The sequence below is a fragment of the Pseudopodoces humilis genome, chromosome 19, assembly GCF_049639895.1.
Source record: "Pseudopodoces humilis isolate 2021_Gansu_Grassland_sample_001 chromosome 19, ASM4963989v1, whole genome shotgun sequence".
NCBI classification, from domain to species: Eukaryota; Metazoa; Chordata; class Aves; order Passeriformes; family Paridae; genus Pseudopodoces; species Pseudopodoces humilis.
The window spans coordinates 207,449-231,717 of NC_142218.1; the positions used below are offsets into that span (position 1 = coordinate 207,449).

At 42.0% G+C, this 24,269-nt stretch overlaps 1 protein-coding gene across 1 annotated transcript in view; it reads right to left on the bottom strand.

Moving 5' to 3' along the window:
• CPNE1 (copine 1) overlaps positions 1 to 24,269 on the bottom strand; it is an 84,483-nt gene that overhangs the window by 15,935 nt on the left and 44,279 nt on the right. Inside the window, 5 exon segments of the mRNA XM_088064741.1 lie at positions 11,693 to 11,744; positions 11,824 to 11,878; positions 14,319 to 14,452; positions 15,575 to 15,634; positions 15,722 to 15,808. Of these exon segments, the coding sequence (XP_087920867.1) occupies positions 11,693 to 11,744; positions 11,824 to 11,878; positions 14,319 to 14,452; positions 15,575 to 15,634; positions 15,722 to 15,808 (388 nt within the window).

Genomic DNA, 24,269 nt, shown 5'->3' on the forward strand with positions numbered 1-24,269 from the left:
TCTTCATCCAGATGATCATGGAAAGTTTGCTTTTTCTGTGTCTTCTACCAACAGAGCAGAACCCGCCCAAAGGTATCATTGGGTTGTTTTACCACAAGGAATGAGAAATTCACCCACCATTTGCCAATGGTATGTGAACTTGGCACTGTGACCATTCCGAAAAAATCATCCTGAGTACATACTGTATCATTATATGGATGATTTGCTTCTGTGTCAACAAAGGATCATTTTTGATGTTTTAATCAGTGAGTTAACAAAAGTTTGGACAGAGATGGGATTTATTGTAACCCCCGAAAAAGTACAAAGAACTGAGCCTTGGAAATATCTGGGAGTGACACAAACAAACGGCCAGGCCACAAAAGCTTTCAATATCAAAGGAAGTTAAAACATTGAATGATGTGTAGAAATTAGTTGGAGACATTCAATAGATTTGAAATATTTGTAGTATCATCAACAGTGATATGCAACCTCTGTTTACATTATTGCAAGGAGGTCACAATCCCCAAGAACCAAAGACCCTGACAGATTCTGTGTTACAAGCCTTAGAAAAAATTTCACTAAAACTAAGTACTAAGACTGCAACTCATATTGATACCAATCAACCTTTACAACTCTTTGTGTATAATACTGAGTTAGAAGTTGCTGCCTTTTTAGGTCAGTGGTGTAAATGGCAGTCCGACCCACTCAAAATCATTGAATGGCTATTTTTATCACCCAGAGGATATGAAACAGTAACCCCAAGTGTAGAAGTTGTGGCAGGAGTCATTCAAAAGAGAGTCCAACAAGCAGTTGTAATTGCTGGGAAAGAACATGATAAAGTAATCATCCTATAGCCTCTGGACCTGATCCAATCAATGTGTGGATCAATGACCTTTGTATTGGTCTGTCTAAACAGATCCTATCAGATTGATAATCATTACCCCAAACATCCGTTAGTCAAAACTACTTTGACTATGAAATCTGTACCTGTCATTAGTCGACAACCATTACATGCTTTGACAGTGTTTACTGATGCAAGTAGTAAAACCAAGGCAGCTGGATTTGTCTGGCAAGAAGATGGAAAATGGCAGGCAGAGCGTTTTTATTGCAATACATCAGTGCAAGTTTTGAAACTGAAAGCAGCAATTGCTGTTTTGAATCAATGGGATTCTCAAGATCTAAATATTATGACTGATTCTCTTTATGTTGCTGGGGTAATACAGCATATAGAAAGGGCATTGTTAGGACATATAAATAATTCTGTGTTTTTTCAAGCCTTAGATTTGAGAAATCTTGTCGATCATCAAATACATCGACTTTTTATCATGCACTTGAAAAGACATACTGGAATTTCTGGAGACCTCATAGAAGGTAACTCTCAAGTTGATCAATTAGTGACTGTGGTTGTTGATAAAGATCTGACTATTCAAGAGGCATACCATTCGCATGCCTTCTTTCATCAATGTGCTGCTGCTCTCCGTAAACCATTTGGAATTCCAAAAGCACAACCTCAAGGATGATAGCACCATGTCCTAAATGTGTTCTTCTTACACGATTACAAGATGGAGGACCTAATCCTTGAGGACTTCAGCCTCGTGAGATTTGGCAAACTGATATTACTGAATTTTCACCTTTAGGATGATTGCATTATGTGCACGTGTCTGTGGATACCACTTCAGCATTTGTGTGAGCTTCTGCCCATTCATATGCTTCATCTGCTCTGGCTCAACAACACTGGACTCAAGCTTTTGTTGTGATGGGATGCCCCAAGAAGATCAAAAACAAACAATAGCCTTGCATATCGAGCAGCTTCTACTACTAATTTTTTACAACATAGGGATATTCAACTTCTCCAGCATTCATCGTATTCTTAGAAATCACCTTTCTATTTTGAAAAAAACAGGGGGAAACAGGGGGGTGCTATAAATTGGTTGAATAAAAATGGAGGACAAGACAATCTTCCTGCGATAGTACACATGCAAACAAACATGTGATTTTACCTTTAAAAATATTCAACTTAATTTTTTTTTTCTCCCCAGACTGTGTAATGGGAGGGTCTAATGCAGTTATTAACCTGGGGAAGGGGTTATGCTTGTGTTTCCTCAAGTAAAGATTCAGCTACATGGATTCCTGCAAAGTGGGTTAAACCATGGTTAGAGAAGAATATTGACATTAGATCTGTGTCCCGAAGCATGGAAGAGACATCAGCATCAAATGAACTTGGTATTAACACCACTGCTGACAGCCCTGCACCCTGACAACAAGGATGCAATTAATTTTATATCAGATCTTAATGTATTTTATGTGGCTCTTTGCACACAATCAGTTGACAAGAGACAATTAGAGGTTCTTGAACGTGTTTGTGGAGAACATGGGCTGGACTGTCAACCCTGAGTACTGGTGCATTGCTCTTTGTGTAAACAAGAGAGTTGGAGAGTCACTCAGGCACGTGAAATAGAGGAGGTATATAAGTGTCAGCTGTGTGTTTACATGGGTTATTACCTACTCTAGAGCGCAGTGGTTGACTGACTTTATTGGTATACCATTAGATCAGTTGCTCTAAGGGGTGCAGCTAGTGTACTGAATGAACAACAACAGTTTATAAACACATTAGGATTGATTGAAGATTTTGGACAGAAAGTATTAGCAGATATTAGCTTTGAGCTTCTTAAACACTTAGCATTATTACGTATTAGGCAAGGCAATAAGGTAGTGAACACAAAGTGTAGACTGGGTGTTGGTGTTCCCCAAAGCTGGCAAGTTCATAGTAGCAAATGGGATAAAGTAGAAAGGGAATGGCCATGTACATGCCCATGGCAACATTAATGTTGATTTCTTGGGGTTTGTCATTGTATGGTGAGGGGGTGTTTTTAACGAACCACAAAAAAATATTTGGGTAACAGAAACAAGTGGCTCAGACAGCTTCAAAGATAGATGAAGTAGCCAAAAAATCACGAACTACATCTTATCTAGTTCGAAATTCATCACTGTAATTAAAAGTTGATAAGCTGCAATGGTCACCGTTGTTACCACCTGGCCCTGAGAGGCTTTTCGTGTAACATCACCTGTTTCTGTAAAATCGTGCCCTTTTCTCTCTATCTGCAAACAATGAGAGACAGAGATTGAGAGAAACAACTGTATGTGTTAAAGTTGACTTTGTGAGGGTATTTTTTCTTTCTCTCCATTTTTCCCCTCTGTGAGAATATGTGGGGGATGTGAAGATAACAGCAGCAGAGAGCAGCAGAGCGGACAGTCCAACCCCCCTCCCCTCCCTCTCTTAGAAAAAGCACCAGCATAGTACCCAGTTTGTTAAAAAATCATGATTCATTGGTTTTTAAAAATGTTTTTATATACCCTTTTAGAGTTAATTTTGTGTTTTAAGAAATTATGAGTTTATGCAGTTGCAGTGTTTTTAGAGTTCTACTAGAGAAGTTATTGTGATTTTTTGAAAGTTTAAAAAGTCCCTTTTTAAAAAGTGTTTAAGGTGAATATTAACAGAATTAAAAGTTACTTTGCAATAATTAGTTTTAAAACCCAGTGTTAAAATATTCAATGATTTACACCTACTAACGAAACAACTTTCCAATTAATGTTATCTACAAAAGAGATTTATGGTTTTAAAAAAGAAGTAGCTAGCAGAACTTTACTGTACAAGACAAAGTTAAAGCATATATTACCCATTTGCTTGCTTTTTCTACAATTTTAATAAGGTAATTTTAATGGGAGTCCTTTTGTTATGAAAAACATATATAACAGCATATATATCAATTTGGACTTCGGATTTTAATTAAAAGTTAGACTTGATGTTTTTGAAAAGTGCTACAAAAGCTGAATGGCAACTTGCCAAATTCCATGTTGTTGTGGTTTTTCTCTAGTAAAGCTGCACTTTAAAATTCTAAAGAATTTAAGCATATACTAGGCAAATTCCTGTTATGAATAAGTATTTTTAGTAACATTTGCAGTTACTGTGAGTTATTTTAAAGCCAAATGATACAGAATTGTGATATATTTGTTACATTTTTATAATCTTTATAGTGAACCCATGTTACTGTTATATTGTGTTTAAAAGGTATATAGCAAACTTTTAGTTGCCTTTTTGTAGTAACAGAATGCGATTAAGTTATGCTTTTATTTAATATAGATTAATTGTTAATAGAATTAAGCAAAGTTAAGTTTGATTATGTTTAGGTTTGAATGTTTTTAAGTTAAGTTTTATAACCTGGATATTCTTTTAAAGTTAAGTTCTGTTATTTCCTTTTGTTATAATTAATTTTTATAAGGTTTAAATATCGTTCAAATTAAATTGCTTTATGTTTTATTGGAGACACTTGTTTAAACTGCAAAGTATAGTTATTTTCCCAGAGAGATGAAGATGACTACGACTAAAACAGCTGAACACCTGCTTGTGAATAGAAGAGAAAGCAGTCTGTGACACCCTTGATTTCATCAGTAATTCTATTGTTTGTTGCAATCTCTACAGTTTTTTTCTTTTTATGGCTTTATTATTTTTCAGTGTTTCCAGAATTTCAAGGAAATGTACCATTCCTGAGGGTCAGCTGCCATGGAAGAGGTTTCAGATTAAACCAACTGCTGCATGGTTTAATTGGTCTGGTACCTAAAGCTTCTGATAATTTGATTTGTACAAGTGTATTTTAACAGTTTGCTGTGCTGTAAGCATCTCCTAGCTGCTACTATTGAGAACCTTGTTTTAGAAATTAGTTAAGAGGCATCTTTCCAGTTTAAAGCCAGGCCCTGGCCAAGCCTTTACCCGAATGGAATGTTTGCCAGCAGATCCAGAAGTTTTCTGTACCAAATCAGTATTTGAGTCGCTTTTTGACTTAGCAATTTTACCCTATTAATATGACGGCTGGATAAATTTTGAAGTGGGCTTTGAGAATCATTTCCAGAGGTGGTTATCCAATCCTTCAATGATTTTTTTTTTTTGTTTGCAGACTATGAGATGCTGGTGCAGTGTTTTAGTGGTTAATGGTAGTTTTATATTACATATGTTATTAATAATTTTTATTATTTGATTGATTTTTAACTACTATAGGTTTTTATTTATTGTGTATATAGTTTGGTGTTAATGTTGATGTACATGATGGAAGTACATCTAATTTTTATTTTTTAAAAAAAAAACGGGAGGAACTGATGCCCTAGAAGTATTTGATTAGTGTAATATGTGCATTAGAAAATTGGACCACAATAATGAAATATTTATATTGAAAGTTTAGAAAGATCATATAATCTAAATTTACAAATGGGTGTACCGCAGCTAAGCCAAAATGATTCATTAATTTCAAGGGGAGAAATGTCTGTGTTTTGTTGGCAGGTTCAAAAAGGTCACATGTCCACCTGACCAGACTGTCTGCCTCTGAACACATGAGACCCAGTGAACAGAGCAGAACAGAACATCACACAACTTTGATACTCCAGACAAGATCAGAAGTGGAGCTGCCAGGACACAGTTGTGTCTGAAAACTACACAGACATTTTACCAACAGAAATTTTATGTTGTTATTATGATGTTTCGTCTCTACCAAATATTAGTTATTTTCTGTTTTAAGATTTAGAAGGATGTGAAGAACAATCTGAACATTGATGCCCTCAGTCAGTCACCAATCGGCTGCCAGTTGACGTCACCAGAGCAGCAGATGTTCCAAGACTGAATCGTGTTAAATCATAATCTGTTTGTAAGAAGAACTTTGTAGAAGATAAAAAGAATATAGAGACTCCATCTAACTGTATATAAAAGCAAATTACAATTGTATTTTACCCTTTAAGCAAATTGCTTTCACACTTAAGATTGCATAAATATCAGAGCATGTGTGTTAAAATTAGTTAGATAATAGATAATAGATTAATAATAATATAATAATATAGAATAATAATAATATAGAATAATAGATTAGTTAGATAATTAGTTAGATAATAGAGTAGGATACAGAGTTTAGCTTGTGTGATAATTGTTATTTGTAGGTTATTGATAAGTTTAGGAAAGATATTAGTACAAAGTATAAGTATTCCCCCTTAAAGAGTTAGTGTAAGGATATTTGAAAGTTTAGTTAACCTTAAAACCTAGCTGTGATTCTGAAAGCATGGTGTCATTTGCATGGAAAAAATTGCTTATGGTAATTGTGTTGTGTATAGTCCCAGCTGTCTGCTAACTAACATCCAGAAGTGACAGAACATATGGGTCACTCTGGCACACTTAACAGGCCAAAAATCAATGTGTCTAAGCCTAGACACACCTGGAGATCCTTTCCGCACCTGTCTCATAGGACTTCCTGTATGGCATCCTCAAGCATTTAAAAGTTTAGTTAGTAATGAAATATGATTGAATCAATTGGTAATGTTATGAGAGTGCAATCGCACTGTTGGCTTCACGTCAAGACAACTTGAAGCCTGCTGACAAGCAAAAATTATCTAAGTTCTCAGTGTTACCATAAGGCCTCCAGAAGAATTGGATTTGTTATGTTCCACCAATACCTCAGGTGGATGGATAATGTTTGAGCCCCTGACAAAAAGCCATTCCAACAAAGTAATGCAACACTTGGCTACAGTTAACCCTATACTTGATCTCATTACTAACACCAAAAGTAAAGCTTTCTATTCACAGTGCAATCTCACAGGACAATCACCAAGGTGATTACCTAGTTCCATATTCTTAATCTGAGGAGATAGAGCATGGAATGGTATTCCTGCTAGTCCACATGGAGGACCCTGTTACCTTGGGAAACTTACTTTGTTCCATCCAAACTTACACCAATTGCTGAATATAGCTAGTAAAATAAAAAACATCAAACAGTCAAAGCAAAGCCTGAATGAATTACAATGTGATGATGTTAGAGACCCAGACTTTTGGGGTCATAGTATGATATGGCTAGCCTCCTTTTTACTGCAGGAACAGCTGCTGCTAAACGCTCGTCAACTCTAAAAAGGCTCGCTTGTTGGACCAGGAAAGAACTGAACGTAACATCAACAATGTTAAGTGAACTTTCAGCTGATGTGACTAGTGTACGTCACGCAGTGTTGCAAAATCCAGCTGCTGTCGCTCTACTGGGAACAGCGAGAAGAACGACACAGACTCTCTTTTGGAGTTGAACAGGAAAATTTCTCTTGGTTTATTACTTCAGGTCTGTTTTTATAGACCAATACGTGAAAAGTACAGAAAAGAAAACTCTTATTGGTCAGTAAACTAACACATCACTATCATTGGTCAGTGGGGTATACCACGCTTCAACCTTCTCCTGCAAGAAAACAAGGAACAAACAGCATCTGTGAGGCTGTTTTCTACCTCTGAGAATTGTTTTAATTCTTCTTTATGAATTCCCAGGCCACTTTCCCAGGCAAGACTGAGAAAGTTATGTGGCTTGCGATATCACAGGCACTATGCTGCTTGCTTCACAGTTAGCGTCCATAAGCTGCAATTGATTTCTTGCTCTTAGCAGAAGGACATGGTTATGAGAAGTTTGAAAGCATGTGCTGCTTGAACCTTACTGATCATTCCGTTTCCATCCACAAGCAACTACAACAGCTACAGGATGGGTTACATGCCCTGAAAGAAGATATTGACCCCTTTGGAAGTTGGTTCGGCAGCTGGGGCATCACCAGATAGTTGAGATCTCTTGTGCTAAAAGGGGGACAAATTTTACTTATGGTGTTAATTGTGATAGTGGTTTTAAGTTGTATGTTATCTTGTCTCTGTAGAAGTGTATAACGAGTGGCACCCAAAGGCTGGCTTGTGCAAAAAGAGAAAGGGGGAATTTTAGAGAATATTTTAACAGAAGGTGGGCATGATATTTTAGTAAAAGCCTGTGTGCACAAACCAGCCTTTGGTAAAAGTGGTGATATTAAAGGCTAATGTCCTTGAAACTCTCCTGAAGGAGAGAGCATGAAAGAAAAACAAGATCCTTCTGTACAGGAGAAAAAAAGTAAACCAATGTGCATTAGGCAATGGTAACTTGCTAAGCCCGTGGACCCTGTCAAACCCTATAAAAGGTGTGCTAAATATAGAAATAAATGACGTTTGCCTTTCTTCTGTGAAAACTTGGCTGAATAGTCTGAGCAGTTTCTCAACAGTTAACCTATGGAATTTTTGCCCATTAGTTCCAGGGAAAACCTGATTGCTGGAACTTGGTGGGTGCTTGAGAAACACAAAGAGTTTGGCTGGGCCCAGGGCGGAAGGGAGGGCAGGAAAAAAGGGAGGGCAGGGACAGCTTGCTGGTTTCTTCAGCTTCAAAGAAGGAGACTTGCTGTGAGCTGTTGCTGCGGGGAGAAGGGAATTCACCATCACCCAGACAGAGCTGCTAAATCTTCTCCTTCTTCTTTCTCCTTCCTTCATTGGTGGGCCTCACACCTCCTGTCCTGCCGGGACATGGCAGTGCCAGCCACCACCACGGAGCTGCTGTTCCACCTCAGCCACCGGCCCGGGATCTCAGCTTATCCCTGCTGTTCCACTTCATCCACCAGCCCGGGATCTCAGCTCATCCCTACTGTTCCACGTCATCCACCGGCCCGGGATCTCAGCTCGTCCCTGCTGTTCCAGCTGAATGTTCCTCAGAGCCCTGCAGGAGCAACGGGACTGCCTGCCTGAGGGGTTTGTGAAGCAAAGCCTCTCCTCCTGTGATAAATGTAACCTTGGATAAAAATTCGTGAAAGAATAAATAAGTATATAACTAGATTTGTAACAATGTAAAAAGTATACAAAATATAGTGTGGCCGAAGAATTTCCCCAAACCCAGCAGTAACTACCTATTTCAGGCGGTAACGACCATAGGCGACGTTCATCAGCCTGAAAGAAAAAGCAGGACACGAACAATTAAGCCAAACAAAGAAAGGAGCCAGGCCGAGATGGCCATCGACTCCACACCGCACCTGGGCACCCCTTCCTGCAAACCCCGACTGAAGATGCAATCAGGCCGGACAATAAGTGGAAGCCCAGCCGAGATATCTGTCGAATCTATACCGGACTTGGATACTTCACTCTGAGAGCCCAAACCGAAGATACAATCAAGAAGCACTCAGAACTTTTTACATACGAGAGGACTCTGCCCAGTCGTCTATTGATTCAGTTCCACGGTTCCAGGAAATTCATTCAACCAGCCATCTAAACTCTTTGTTGAACAGTAACTGCTCAGAGTTTTGGCCTCAGGACACAAAATCCCTATAAAAACCCCGGACAGTCTACCCTCCTTCGTGGATTTGGGAACACCTATACCTTTGGGTATAGACCCCTGTCCACCTAGCGCTGCGCTGTTTATTTTATTGTGGTTTTTCCTCGTTGTTTATTTTTATTATAAAAATTGTTTTATAATAAACTGTTTTTTTATTCAACCTAAATTTGCCTTTGCATTTATAACACTCCATCCCTTCCTGTCCCGGCCAAGAAGGCTGTCAAGGGGTCCCTGGTTCTGTTTTCTTGCTAATGCTGTAGTTATTTTTGTTTGTTTACCTGGTTATGCTAGTAAAGAACAGTTGTTCCTATCCCCAGATCTCTGCCTAAAGGCCCCTTGATTTCAAATTTATAATAATTCAGAGGGAGGGGTCTACATTCTTTCATCCCAAGGGAGGTTCCTGCCCTCCTTATCAGACACCTGTCTTCCAAAACTGATACAGTACTGCTGAAAACTGCTGCACAAGGACCCTAAAAGACCACAGAGCCTGATCCCAGTGAAGCAGATAAGGCTGAACTGAGAAGAAATGCTTGGATTTCAGCACCAAATCTCTAATTTCACTTTTTGTTGGCCTAAGACCAGAGAGAAAAACCAAGCAAAAAATGTTTGTTCAAGAACAATTCTGTGTGATAGCATGCTGAAAAGAGATTTCAGCCCTTAAAGGTCATGATCTAGCATTGGGAGCAGCCCTTAAATATAGCAGTGTTCTGGGGTGACACATCAAAGCCATTTTTCACCCCAGTCTTCAGCTGGACAGGGGAGAGAAAATACAATAAGGCTCATAGGTCAAGATAAGGACAGGGAAACTGCTCAGCAACCATTGTCATGGGCAAACCAGAGTTGATGTGGGGAAATCAGTTGACTTTGTTGCCAGTCAAATCAGAATAGGATAAAGCAAAATAAAAACTAAATCTTAGAAACATCTTTCCCTCACCTCCCCTCTTCTGACGCTCAAATTCACTCCTGAATTCTCTCTCCTCGCCCCTCAATGACACTGCAAATGGGGCTGTGGTCAGTTCACACATCATCTCTGCCAGTCCTCCCTCACAGGAAGTGTCTCCTCACTCCTCCCCTACCCCAGCATAAGGCCACTCCCACAGGAGACAGTCCTCAATAAACCTCTCCCATGTCAGTCCTTCCCACAAGCGGCAGATCTTCATGAGCTGCCTGTGTAGGTCCCTCCCACAAGATGCACTCCTTCAGGAACAGGCTGCTCCAGGGTGGAAATTTGGCTGCTGGTGGAAATTTGCTCCCCCATGGACCCCATAGGCTGCAGAGGCACAGCTGTCTCACCATGGTATTCACCACACGCTGCAAGTGTTTGGAACACTTCTCCTACTTTACCAGCCTTGGTGTCTCCAGTATTGATCCTCTCACATACTCTCACTCCTTCCCTCTGATTTCTGCCATATGGGGGTATTTTTCAACTTTTTAAATCTGTTATCCCACTGATAGGCTTGGCCTTTGCCAGTGATGAGTCTATCTCAGACTGGCATTACCTCCATTAGACACCAGGGAACCCTCTGGCAGCTTGTCAGAGAAACTACCCCTGTAGCCCCCACTACCAAAACCTTGCCATACAAACCCAATATAATCTGAAACTACCTCCTCTGAAGAAGATGGCTATGAAAACAAGTAAGCTTTTAAGACAAACTTTTAAAGAGAGTGGCCAAACATATCCACATATGTAGCAATGTGGAAAAATGGACAGTGTTTCTGCTACTACTCCAAAGCTTCTCTTGAGGAAGCCACGCAGGTGGGCACAGTCACTGTATCCAAAACTCACACGCACTATAGATAGGTCAGCGAAGAAAGACAGGAAGGTTCTTACGTATAGTATTCTAGTGAGGCTTATTCCAAAGTCCCACCAAAGGATTCCAGTGACAAAAGACCAGGATTTCCTGCAATGTTTCAAGTTAAGTATGGGGTCAGGAGCCAATAGTCTAGAGGCACAGGGGTGGCACAGGGGCAAGGCAAAGTGTAGTGACCTATAGGAAACAAGGTAAATTTACCTAGTGTTGCATATCACCATGGAGAAGCTTTTTTGTCTCATCCTAAGCAGACAGGCCTCCTTGAACCCTGTGGCAGATTCTTCCAGAGCATCTGCGCAGAAATTCCATTATTAGGCTTAAGGGCTTCCTCACACATATATCCACATTGCTGGTGAAGTAACCCTGGTTTCTAACAGCCTCAGAAGATGGTGGCTCTGGAATCTTAACAAGCACAGGCACCGGGCTGAGCTGAATCCACTGCCACCTGTAACCCAGAAGAAGTAACCAAGTGGAAGTAACAAAAATTTAACTGATTGTCTAGACTGACAATCAGTTAAATCTAGACCGCTTCACTGAAGCTTATGGAGCTTGCACAGAAATCAGCATCTACACACGTCTGCTTTTGTCAGCATCAAGGTGAGAGTAAGGCTATATTTGTCCCATGTCTTGGTGCTTCATTTGATTTTCACCAGTTGTGAAATAAACACAGCACTTCAAACATATCCCCAACTCAGTGACATTATTAATAAAGAGGCAATAAGAGACCTTGGCAATAAGAGATGCTAGGGTTGAAGTTCAAAGCAAACTCATGAGATACCTTGGGAAATGGGACATTACAAACAGTTAGGAAATGCAGACATGGACAGAGCAAGGGCCCAGCATTGTGAAGGCCCTACCTGCCAGCTAGGAGGAACTTGAGCTCCAAACCCAAATGCAGGAAACAGTTTATCCCTGGAAAGAAAGGGCAAAAACAAAAAATGAGAAAGAACAATTCTGTAATAACTCACTCTTCGGTTTTATTCACCAGAAGTAGCTGGAGACCAAGGCAGAATTTCTGCCATAAAGAATTGGTACATCATCTGGCTGCCTATTGCCTGGCACCAAATATACAATGGTTTCAGGCTTGGGCCTGAGAGTTAGATTTCTTTCAGTGCAGAACCCTACAAGACTGTTAGGAGATTCAAAGTAGCAGTAGAAAAGCCAGACCAATCCCAGTCTGGTTACAGGACAAAGTAGACGATCATGTTCCCATTCTTATTGAACCAAATAGGACATTCATGTTTGCAATGCATCATCTGCAAAAAGGTGTGATGGATTGGCATTTAAGAAAAAAGCAGAAAACAACCACAGAAGTTAAGGCTGCTGGAGGCTGATGGAAGTTTTTTCTCCTAGCCAATAGCTGGCCATTTCTGAGAACTGACAGTGGTTTTGACCATTGAGAAGATCAACCTGTGAACACCACCCTTTAAAACCTAAGCCCAGGAATTTCTGTTCTCGTTGTTTCTGACTGTGAAAGAGCTCTGGTTCAGGCCCCCCCTTCCCAGGCTGGACAAGGCAGTGGGGGGAGCAGGGCTGGCCAGAGTTCTGTGGTTCCCGGTGGGGGGGATGGAGACTGTAAAGTGACAGGAGCCCCTTCCCAGAGGCGCTCCCAGGCCAGGCCAGTCCCTAGCTCAGCTGCAGTTTCTGCCGCTGCTGGGTTTCACCAGAGACTGCTGAGTAAGGGGAGGGAAAGCCATCGGCCTGCGGCGTGCTGAGACAGTGACCACACTCCCCCAGAGCAGCCACCAAAAATCCTCTATTGCAGACAGCTCCAGCCGCTGCCCTGGCAGAGATCATGTAACCATCCTCAAGGCTTGAGCCAGATTTTAACCCTTATATTACCCAGATGAGACCTGCAGATTTAATCCTTTTTCTAGAGAGAGAAAAGCGAGAGTGACTCACATGTAGAGACAACATAAGCCATCAAAGTCAGTAAAAGAAATAATCAAGCCTCAGATGGGGAGAGAATGAGGAGATGCACTAATAAACTGAAATATTCTTTTGTTAAGGCTATGAAGATGGACTATGGATGCTAAATCTGAACCAGAGTGCCTGTAGCTATTACAAGCTACACAGAGCTTGATCCTGCCTGAGAGCTAGCCTGAGAAATTCATAGGAGGATTTCAAAACAATCCTCAGAGACAGAAAACAGCCATGCCAGGTGCTGTTTGTCTGTCCTCTTGTTTTCCTTGCAGGAGAAAGTCAGGAGGTGGTGTACACCACTGACCAATAATAGTGATGTAGCAGTTAACTAACCAATAAGAGCTTCCTTGCTGTACTTTCCACGTATCTGTCTATAAAACAGGCCTGAAGCAATAAACTAAGGAATTCTCCTGTTCTGACTCCTTGAGAGTCTGTGTCGTTCTTTTCACCGTTCCTAATTAGAATGACAATGGACAATGAAAAGTTCTGGAAAAATTCCTTTAATTCATGAAAAAGTATTTTGGGGGGATGAAGTATTTCAAAGTGTAGATCTGAGCAAAGGTATCCATTGATGAAGCTCAGCAGATAGTGAAGTAGTTGTGATCCTGTAAGATGCTGATACAGAAAAAGAGAAGTGAGAGTTGCTGAAGACTCGTGGCCCTGAAGAGAAAAAGAGAAAACTTCTTTTCCCAGAGATGTCCACAGAGACAGATGAAGAGAACTTTTGCCTTTGAATAGCTCATCCTTAAAATGACACCCCTTGAGTTCATGGCCTATGAACACACCTCTGAGTGGTGTGAAATGAGAAGAGAGCCTGATGGCAGTCTTCCGGGCGGCTGGCATCAGAAGAATAGAAAGCCATGAGAAAACTGTTTTCTTGTGAAGAACTCTCCATAGAATGACAAAAGAGAACTTCTTTTTCTCTACAAACACTGATGAAAAGACTGCTATATAGTTGTGACTGCTTTAACCACCAGGTTTTGTCTCTAAGTTGTCAGCTGGACAAAAAAAGGTTGGGTGGTGGAGAAGAATGGTTTCTGGAGGTTTTATTCTAGTTTCTTATTCTTGTAGGTTTGTTAATAAACTTCTTTTATTCCTTTTAAGTTTTAAGCCTGTTTTTCCCTTCCCCTAATCCATATCTCACAACAAGAAATAAGTAAGTTTTCTAGTGCTTTAAAACCACTACACAAGGGACCAGTGCCCAGCTGAAGCACCAAGGGACTCAAAAGGGACAAGCCAAGCAAATACGCCAAATTATGAAGGGCTGCCATTGCCATCCCTAGCACTGACAGAAGCAAGAGGAAATCATAGCCGCTCCTAAAGGGATACCCCAAGGAAAGGCAACCCCTTCATTAAAACAGTTCAGGGCTAGAACAAGCTGTGACATATTTTTGACATGGTGACTAGATCAGTCAAGTTCATTACATATGTGTCATAATCTTGGACTACACTTCCCACACCCTAGACGGCAATCAGGTTCTCATTTACCCCATCTAGGTTGATGTAGTGAAGAGAATCTGGTGACCTGGGATCTCCATTGGAGGCAATGAAGTCTACACCCACCTGATCAGACAACATGATGGTAGCAAGTCACTGATACATCAGCACAAAAGATAACTAACGACATCCAGAAACAGGGGGTTAGCTCAGGCCCACACAGTTCCTTTCCTCCCAGGCACACAGCAGCCCTACACAGGGACCTGCACTTAAGCCTGCATCCCTTTTCCCACCTGGGTACAGCCATAGCAATCCTTTCCACTGACAGACTGAACCAACCTCTCAAAAGAAGTTTAAGAAGCCCTAGCTCCATTAATGTGCTACTTGATCACAAAAAGCAAAAATACAGTATCCTTTATAGCAATGAATCTGAACAACTTAGGCCATAGTGTGCTCCAGGCAAACCTGTAGAATTTCAGAATCAGACCCTCTGGAATTTGTCAAGGTTGCTGAGACATAAACTGCTCTAAAGAAAGAAGAGGCTGAGAAGCAGGAAAACAAGACCACAAGAACCTGATAACAAAGGGCAGTTGAACACCTGGACTGTAACCAATGACAAAACCTGAGGAGTGGTGCTCAGCATGTAGACAATAGAAGCACCAATCAAGTAATGTGTGATCGCATGTGAGCCAGGTATTTCTGAGTCTCAAAAGGTTTTCAGCCTGCCACTGGCCGATTTCTTCCCAAGGGAAGATTTCTCAGGAAAGTCTTTCAAGGACAATTTCTGTAAATGACTTATGTTTCTCAAAATAAATCTGTACAGCTGTACTGATTGTGTTACTCCTGCTCCACCAATGGGACTAGAGAGGTGTTGTTCCCTTTTGCCAATCATGTTAATTCTGTATTGGAACACCTTATAAAAGGTACTAAAAAGTAGACAATAAAGCCTTCTGATCTTCTGCCTGGGAACTGAAGTCAAGCATCTTTATTTCGTGTCCAACAGTGACAATCACATCAACAGTTAGAATCTATAAATAAGTGCATAATGTAAACAATAAACAGCTTCTGCAAAATCATATTGGCTCATTGTTCAGCGGTCCTGAGCTCCCATAATCCTTAGTGTTTTGCAGGCTTCTTCACTGCAATTTCACACTGCATTTGCAGTCACTCAGGCTGCCAAAGTACTGAACACAACTTCACTACTTTTGTCCTGTCATCTACCAATACAAGCAGTGGGGAAAAACTCGCCATAAAGTTAATCCGGCAGCCTCCCATCACATAATCAAAAAATTAATATTCTGTCTCAATCTAGAGTAAGACAGACATTGTTCCACCTTCTCATTTCACTATGATCAGAAAATAAAAAAGAAAAAATCCCAATGAAAATCTTCCTACCTTGTAGGATTTTATCCTAATAATGCCAGAGTTTTTGTAGTTGTTTTCCTTTTGTTTTTTCTCAGGATGAATGCATTCATATTCCACCTACAGAAAGCAAGTGCAGAAGCAAGTTCCAAAACATGTGCCTTTACAGGAGAGAAAATTAATGAAACAGACTGTGACACACATCCTGCAATTTCAGCTACCAAAACACCCAGCAGAATTAAGAAATTTAATTTTTAAAGATCTGCTATTAGTTTGGCCATTATCTGACAAGCTAAACGGGATGCTTTTGCCACCAGCACTGGGCAGAGGAGGCAAAAATCTCGGGGTGGGTAAGCCAAAAAATCCTAGGCCATAGGTTCCCAGCAGCAGCGTTTCTCTGGTTGGATTCACTCACATTGGTTCTGAAAGGGCTAGAAAAAAGGCAAGAACCTTCCACCCACTTTTGAATTATGACTAATCAAACTGGCTGGTAACTGGAGTAGTCCTAGACTATGTCCTGTGTGCAAATACAGCTGCCTTAATTCAGGTGGGACATCTCCAGGAGAATGAGATGTCAGGTTTTCAATGCAGACAACAAACCAAAACCAGCACCACCAGCACATGACTCAACTTACTCTATACTGGATGACCAAGACAAGTGCCACTTGGAAAGCCTGCTACTCTCTGTTAGCTAGCAAGGTGACCACGGTGCTCAGGAGGGTGACCACCTCCAGCACAAACATTATCTGAGACAAGCTGTGCTTCTGAATTCATCTGTTACAGCACCAACAAGCACTTCTATTTTCACTTGACTCAGCAGGGGCCAAAGCAAGCTGAACTGCTGGGAAAAGTAGCTCAGCAGACAACAGGGCCAGCAGATAACAGGCTCAAGGATATTTTTAGAAATAGGAATGGTAACAGAACCCAAAGATGTTGATATATTTTATATATTAGTAAAGGCCTGTGCGCACAAACCAGCCTTTGAAATAAGTCATGATATTAAGGGCTAAAATCCTTGAAACTTGCCTGCAGAAGAGAGAGTAAAGCAAAACAATATTCTTGTGTACAAGGTTAAAAATGTAAACCTGTGTGTGTTAGCCAATAGTAGCTTGCTCTGCCCAGGGACCCTGTAAAACCCTATAAAAGGTGTGCTAAAGATAGAAATAAACAGTGTTTACGATTACTTCTGTGAAGAGTGGTGAATAGCTGGCGGAGCTCTCAATACACACACAGTTTTTATTCTTTCCAAATGTTGGCTTCCTAATACAAAAGATTAAATAAATAAATAAAAAATTAAAAGAAACATTTCACAGCCCGGATGTATAAATGTGAGGTCATTTAGGACAATACATGCAACTGAAGTAATGGGAACAAGCAATTAAAATTTTGTTATCTAAGGTACGCTTCTTTTTTTCTGTCCAACAATAGTACCAATTTACAAACAAATTCTAATTTCCATGGAAAATGTCTCTTTCTGCATCTTATACCAACCAAATTATAAATACTTCATTAATAAACAGTCATTTTTGTGTCAGCATGAAGGCTTCAGAACCAGATAATGCAAAAGAGCAATGCATTTACAAGTAAAATTATACTAGTAACTATGGCTTACAGCAACATGGTACCATAGCTCTCCACAAAAATCACCAGTGAGGAGCATTTCTAACATGTTCAGTGTATATGACTGCAGAACACAAGTTATTCCAGAAGCAGTCAGCTAAGACACAGTTGTAAACAGTTGCCTCCTCCTCCTCTGAAGCTCACATGCTCACAGACTCAGGAACTCTCTTTCTGAGATGTGCCTTCAGAAATCAAGAAATTTATGTTAGTCCAGTATAAACCACAGAGCTTTCTCCTAAGGACAATGGGACAAGATGAACCCATGGGTAACACCCCAATAAGGATGTTAAATTCAGTGGCTAGATATCTGAATTTGACACAGGGTTCTTTAAAAGACTACTCAGATCTACTGGGGATCTTCGACTGATATCAATGGAAAACCCATTCAAACAGCCAGGTGAATTATGGCCTAATGTAGTCACCTAAATGGGAGACACTACAGTGTCCTTCAGTCTCTTAATGGCAAAAGATACCAGAGACTGTTCCCCCTTCTCCTCCTCCATCCTTCCCACCCCATTCCTGCTCTTCTCTTCTAGACACCCCACCATGAAGCAACTCCCACCCCTCCTGCCTGAACTTTACTTGTCTTCTCCCAACAATTCTGATGTTTGCACATCACCCAAAAGTGACTGGATCATGTCAGGGGGGTCTTCTCTTGTGCAGAAGCCAGGGTACAGACTCACAGTGACTGGTCTCCTTTATGCCAGTACACCTGGAGAGCTGCAGGCAATCAGCAGCTGACATCTCTACACATTTCCTCCCCCCTCCTTCTTGCTCCCGCTCCCCTCATAAGCATGCCAAAGACCAGTTTGGTTATTAGTTCACAACATGGTATGACCTAAAACAAACCTGTTTTCACAAGGTTTTTTCCTAAGATTGGCCAAGATTCACTGCATGCAGCCCAAAGCATTGTGTTGCTGCAAACAAAACCCTCCAATACTGCACAACACTGAGAAAAATGACAGATCTGTCCTTACAAACAAGTTGTGGGTCCGTTGGTAGATAAAACTAGCATCAAAAGATTCAAGAAACAATGGGAAGGTTTCCACTGATTGATGAATGGAAAAAAATATATTTGCCTTTATAAACAAACTTTAAGTTTGCTGTTAAATGAAATTGGGTGTTGAAAGCTGAAAGAAACAATGGGGAAAAAACCATAAATTCCATAAGAATTAAAAATTAAAAGAGAGGGTTATACATTAGAGGGGAATCTTAGGTATCAGGCATTCCAGGAAGTCTGTACCTCTCAAGTACCTCAGCCAATGGGGAAATGCCCCATGACCTCTCCCTTTTATTTGAATAAAGTAAAAGGACTCCACTGTCTCCTTTTTGGACATAAACCTCTGGTGTTTGTGGATTAATTTTCCTGACAACACTGTATAGAGTTAGTTATTGATTATTTCTTCGCAAATGAACTGTCCAATACTCATTACAAGGCGTGGAATACAGTCATCAAGGAAAAGGCACACTTCATCTACAGGAGGAACTTCTAAAATCCACAGAAAACTATTTTGCCTTTGTGTATATGCCAGTGTTATAAATGCAAAGGCAGATTTGGGTTAAATAAAAACAATTTATTATAAAACAATTTCTATAAAAAATAAACAATGAGGGAAAACCACAATAAAACAAACAGCGCAGCGCTGGGTGGACAGGGGTCTATACCCAAAGGTATAGGTGTTCCCAAATCCACGAAGGAGGGTAAACTGTCCGGGGTTTTTATAGGGATTTTTAGCCTTGAGGCCAAATTCCAGGCAGGCACCATTCATCAACAGTCCTTGATTGTCGTATGAATTGATTTCCTGGCGTTGGAGAATAGAGTCGAATGGACGTCCGGACCGAGTCTCCTCATATGTAAAGAAATTCTGAGTGGCTCTTGATTTCATTGTGGTTCAGGCCATCCGGATGGGATGGCTGGATCCGGGTTGGAGCCGATGGATATTTCGGCTGGATTTTTCCTTTTGTTTACCTGATGGCTTCCCCCAACGGTAGCCCGCAAGGCGGGGTGTTCAGGTCCGGTGATGAATATCTCGTCGGAGCCTCTCCGTTCTGGCTTGATGTTTCGTGTCCTGTCTATTCTTCCCCGTTGATGGTCACCGAGCCTGTCCTTGTCAGTTTGAGGAGTTTTTTTTTCTGTCAGCTTGATGGGCCGCGTCCTGTCTATTCTTTTTTGTTGATGGGCGCCGGCTAGGATCGTTATCCTTTGAGTGGGAATTCGTGGCTAGATCTGGGAAGGGCTTGTGTGTCATACTGTACTTTATATTTTATATCATTATTGTTATATACATTTATTTAGATTTCTACGAATTTTTACAAGTTCATTTCTCACACCAGGAAACCTGTGAATAGCAACACCCACAAATTTGTTACATTTGCTATTTCCATTTGAGTAACTATGGGGGTGATCCACCACGTTCACTTATTTTTCACAGAACTGTCAAAAGATAAAGCTTTGTCACAAATATGAGCTGTTCTTAACATAGAACAAGAAGAATATCACTCTGCATCACAATAAATAAAGAATTACCATAATACTAGGTAACATCTGATCAAAAGACTTATGTTCACACATATTCAGCATGCAATCCTCATACATAGCTGGCAAAGTTGGTTTTCAGGGGACACACCAAAATGGCCATTTTTGCTGAACTGAAGTTCAGGTTTTTCATTCACTGTCTAATAGTATTTCATGCAAAATTGCTCCTAGGTAAATTTCTGGAAGCCTCAAACAAGAGGTTTCACAAATGCCAAAATGTTGGGGATTGGGTTTCTTTCTTTTGTACATATGGAATTTTTTCCCATAAGTTGCTAGGAAATTAACTATTGGGTACTTATGGGTAACTAAGAAAAACAAAAGGGTGGCCAAACTCAGGGGAGAGGGGAGGGGATACCTAGAGATTTGGACAGGCAAAAAGACGGAGGTTGGGGAGTTGTTAGGTCTCTCACACTGGGTTTCAGAGGGGGACAGGCAAGCTGTTGCTTACTGCAAAGAGAATTTACTCTTACCATCAGAGCCCAGTCCTGTACTGCCTTGTCTTTTCTGTGGGTGAGTCTTTGCTCGTTGGAGCAGCTGTTGGACTGAGGACCTTATTAACATCCTACCTCACTAAATGAGAGATGTATCCTTGTCTGCTCAGGTGCCCAGGATCTTGGGCTCACTCCTCTCTGCCCTGCTGGGTGTCGCCCTGAAAACTCAGCTTCTGAGCTTGCTAACATAGTTTTCTAAAGACTTTCCTGGGACAGTAACTGTAAACATAGATATGTGTACATTCTTTCTGTTACACATCTTGTGATGGACATCTCTCACGGCCAGTGCAGTTGGGGAAGTGTTATCCTGATCATCCAATACCTGGCCATGGCCAGACCCCTATAAATTCTGGAAGAAGAAATAAAGCTCTCTCTTCCTTTCACCACACCTCAAGCTGTGTCCATGTGATCTATTTGTCTCCCGCAGCAACAACTGGGAGCTGGACTGCCGCTTTCTGTCCCCATTGTTTCTTTGACACTGCTCTGAGCTTTCACTGCACTGCAGCCTTCCTGCCTGCCAAGATGTCCCACAGTTCCAGACACAGCTCAGGAGCTTCTGGAATCTTGCCTGGGATTTTTGCTCATTCCTGCCGACCCAGCTTGGCGTTCCTGTAAGTCTTGCTGGAACAAATGCTCCAGAGGTCAACTGCTGCAGGGGTTTGTGAAGCAAAGCCTCTCTTCCATCCCTTTCTGTATCCCACAAAGCCACCATTACCATGTGCTCCCCGAGCCTGCGCCACAGCGCCCCCTGCAGCCGTGGGGGAATCGCCACATCTGCCCTGTCCACCAGGAGCCAGCAGCGCCCCTGCCGGCCATGCCCAGAACTGCACTAAAGGGGAAGGTGCCTTTGGACAAGAAGGCTGTGACTAGGTTCCTGGGCTTTTTTGTTGTTAATGCCAGAGTTGTTGTTTGCTTTATTATACATACTAGTAAAGAACTGTTATCCCTATATCTTTACCTGAAAGCCCCTTAATTTCAAAATTATAATTTGGAAGGAGGGAGTTTACATTTTTCATTCCAAGGGAGGCTCCTGCCTTCCCTAGCAGACACCTGTCTTTCAAACCATGACGCTAATGAAAAATAAAACAGTATTGCATACTTCAGTGTTGTTAGCGAAACTCCTGCCTGTCAGCCAAGACTCCACTCACTAACTTCCTCAGCATGTGAAAAGTTCAATCCTTTTTCATAGCTGCACTGGAAAACTTCACAAATTATTCGCCTGTGCATTAAGAATTTTGGCTCAAATGAACTAAGAGCAAAAAGCTATCCTTTTGAAGAAGCTGGTCACCCTGAAGTGGATTCCAAAGCAGAGAAAGCTTCTAGAAAACAAACAAAATAATAACACAAATATTTTTGGGCTACGGCAAATATAGCCCCACAAAACAGCATGTGTAAACCACGTCACGTCACTTCTAACAAATGACAATATGCACCACCTCTTAGCTACCTCCTCTACATGCTTGCTGCACACTTTTTAACCAAGATGACTTCCTTCTTACCTAAGACTGTTGATTCCCAACCAATAAGAGCTCACAAACACCTCTTAGAACACTGCCACCTACCAACAAGCCCAGCACACTTGTTGGAGGTTAGGATTTTATTTTTATTTTTTTTTTAGGAAAAAAATATTTTTTTTCTTTCTCTCAGGGAATCTTTCTCCCATTTGTTGCCTAAGAGATGAGAATGACAATACTTAAAACAACAATACTTAAGACAGAGAAAAGATGTGGCCAAGATGAGGAGGAAGGGGCAAGGGGTGTAGTTGGAGGCAGTCTCTTAGCTGGAGAGTGAGCTTGGTAGCTGGGGGGGATTTTCTCTTGCAAAGCACAGATATACCAAGACTTAGCTGCAGATCAGGGCCTGGGCTCAGCCCTCTCTCACACTCATGCTCTTAGGATCAGAGGTCAGGTGGTCATAGTTTTGGTGCTGGACTGCTACTGCCTGGAGGATTCACCACTGCGGAGTTGTGTCCTTCACTGCTTCTCCTTACCATGGGTGAGACTCTGCTCATAAGAGCAGCCATTCAATTGGGACCTTTTCAACACCCAACCTCATCAACTGCTTGGGTGCCTCAGGAGAATCCCAGGACTCTGTCTTGGTTCTAGAAGACAGGTGTCTGCTAGGGAGAGCAGAAGCCTTCCTTGGGATGAAAGAATGTAGACCCCTCCCTCCAAATTATTATAATTTTGAAATCAAGGGGCCTTTAGGCAGAGATCTGGGGATAGGAATAACAGTTCTTTACTAGTATAACCAGGCAAACAAACAACAATAACTACAGCATTAACAAGAAAACAGAACTAGGGACCCCGTGACAGCTTTCTCGGCTGAGACGGGATGGAGGAGAGGCTTTGTTTTCACAAACTCTTCGGGCAGTCAGTCTTGGTGCTCCTGCAGGGCTCTGAGGAACAGTCCGCTGGAACAGCAGGGACGAGCTGAGATCCTGGGCCGGTGGATGAGGTGGAACAGCAGGGACGAGCAGAGATCCTGGGCCGGTGGATGAGGTGGAACAGCAGGGACGAGCAGAGATCCCAGGCCGGTGGATGAGGTGTATCAGCAACCCTGCGGCGGTGCCTGGCACTGCCACACGTCCCGGCAGGACAGGGGGTGTGAGGCCACCAACAAAGAGGGGAGAAGGAGAAGAAGCAGCAGCTCCGTCTGGGTGATGGCGAAATTCCCTTCTCTCTACCGCAGCAGTTCCGCGACCCAGCAAACGAATGTCTTTCCTTGAAGCCGAAGAAAGCCAGCCAAAAACTGTCCCCACCCTCCTTTCCTGCCCCCTTCCCCCCCTGGGCCCGGCCACTCTTTGTCTTTTATCGAGCACCCACTAAATACCCACAGTTAGGTTGTCTAATGGGTAAAAATTCCATGGGCAGGCCAGAACAACGAAAAAAAAGGACACCTATGTGGGTGCGGAGGAGCCAGCGGAGCCTGAGATCCTAGCTCTGCCCTGGAGGCAAGACACCTTTTACTCAGAGAGACACAATGTATCGCTGCCAGGGGTCTTTGAGTTAGATATGTTAAACTGTTGTGCCCCATTGGTGTTCCCCCCTGCTGTCCCACCCCAATACATGTAACTCAGGCTCCCCTCCCGCCCCTCTCCTTCCCCATAAATATCCCAGGTTTTCCCCTGTTCGAGGGATTCACTGTTGCTGGCACCCTTCGCCAAAGCTCTGCCTGAATAAAGGTTTGTGCTTGGTGGAACGCTGGACCAGCTTTCTTGTCCCCGCTTCTTGTGTTGCCTGCCTGCCACTGCCGAGCTGAGCTGAAATCACTCGACTACTGCTGAGCTGAGCTGGAATCACTCGACTGCTCGAAGCTGCTCATGCGCTCCGGCCCAGCCCTTCTCAGGGCTGTTTCTCTAGAGAAGTCGTGGTGCTCCGGGCTTTCCGTCGCCGCAGAAACTGGAGCTCAACCTGGGGCATTCAAAGGAGCCCTGAAGAAGCATCCGCCCGCACCTTTAACTGCGAGGCGAGCCGCCGTTCGAGCCACCACCCCTTGAAGAAGCTTGCTTGCGTTTTAGCAAGAAGCGATCCAAGAGGCTGCAGCCGGGACCCTCGTCTGACCATCTGGGGCAAGGAAAAGCCCCTGAGCACTGGCCGCCAGGTGACCACCTACCCGGCAGCTTTTTTTTGGCCCGCCGGCATCTGCCGAAGAGAAATTGTAAGTGTATCCCGTGAAGGGGTTTTTTTGGGCTTTTTTTCGTTTTTTTTTTTCTTTGCTGTTTTACTGCTGGGTGGGGAGTGAAAAAGGATGGGGAATCAGCCCTCCATTTTGAGACTGACCCCACCTGAGAGGGACTTTTATATCCAAGTTGTAACTACCCTAAAAGCGGGAAATTTTAAGTTTTCTAAAGGGGATTTAAAAAGATTCATTCATTGGGTTTTTAAACATTTTAAGACTAATTTGGATTCTGCTAAGTCAGGAATTTTTTGGG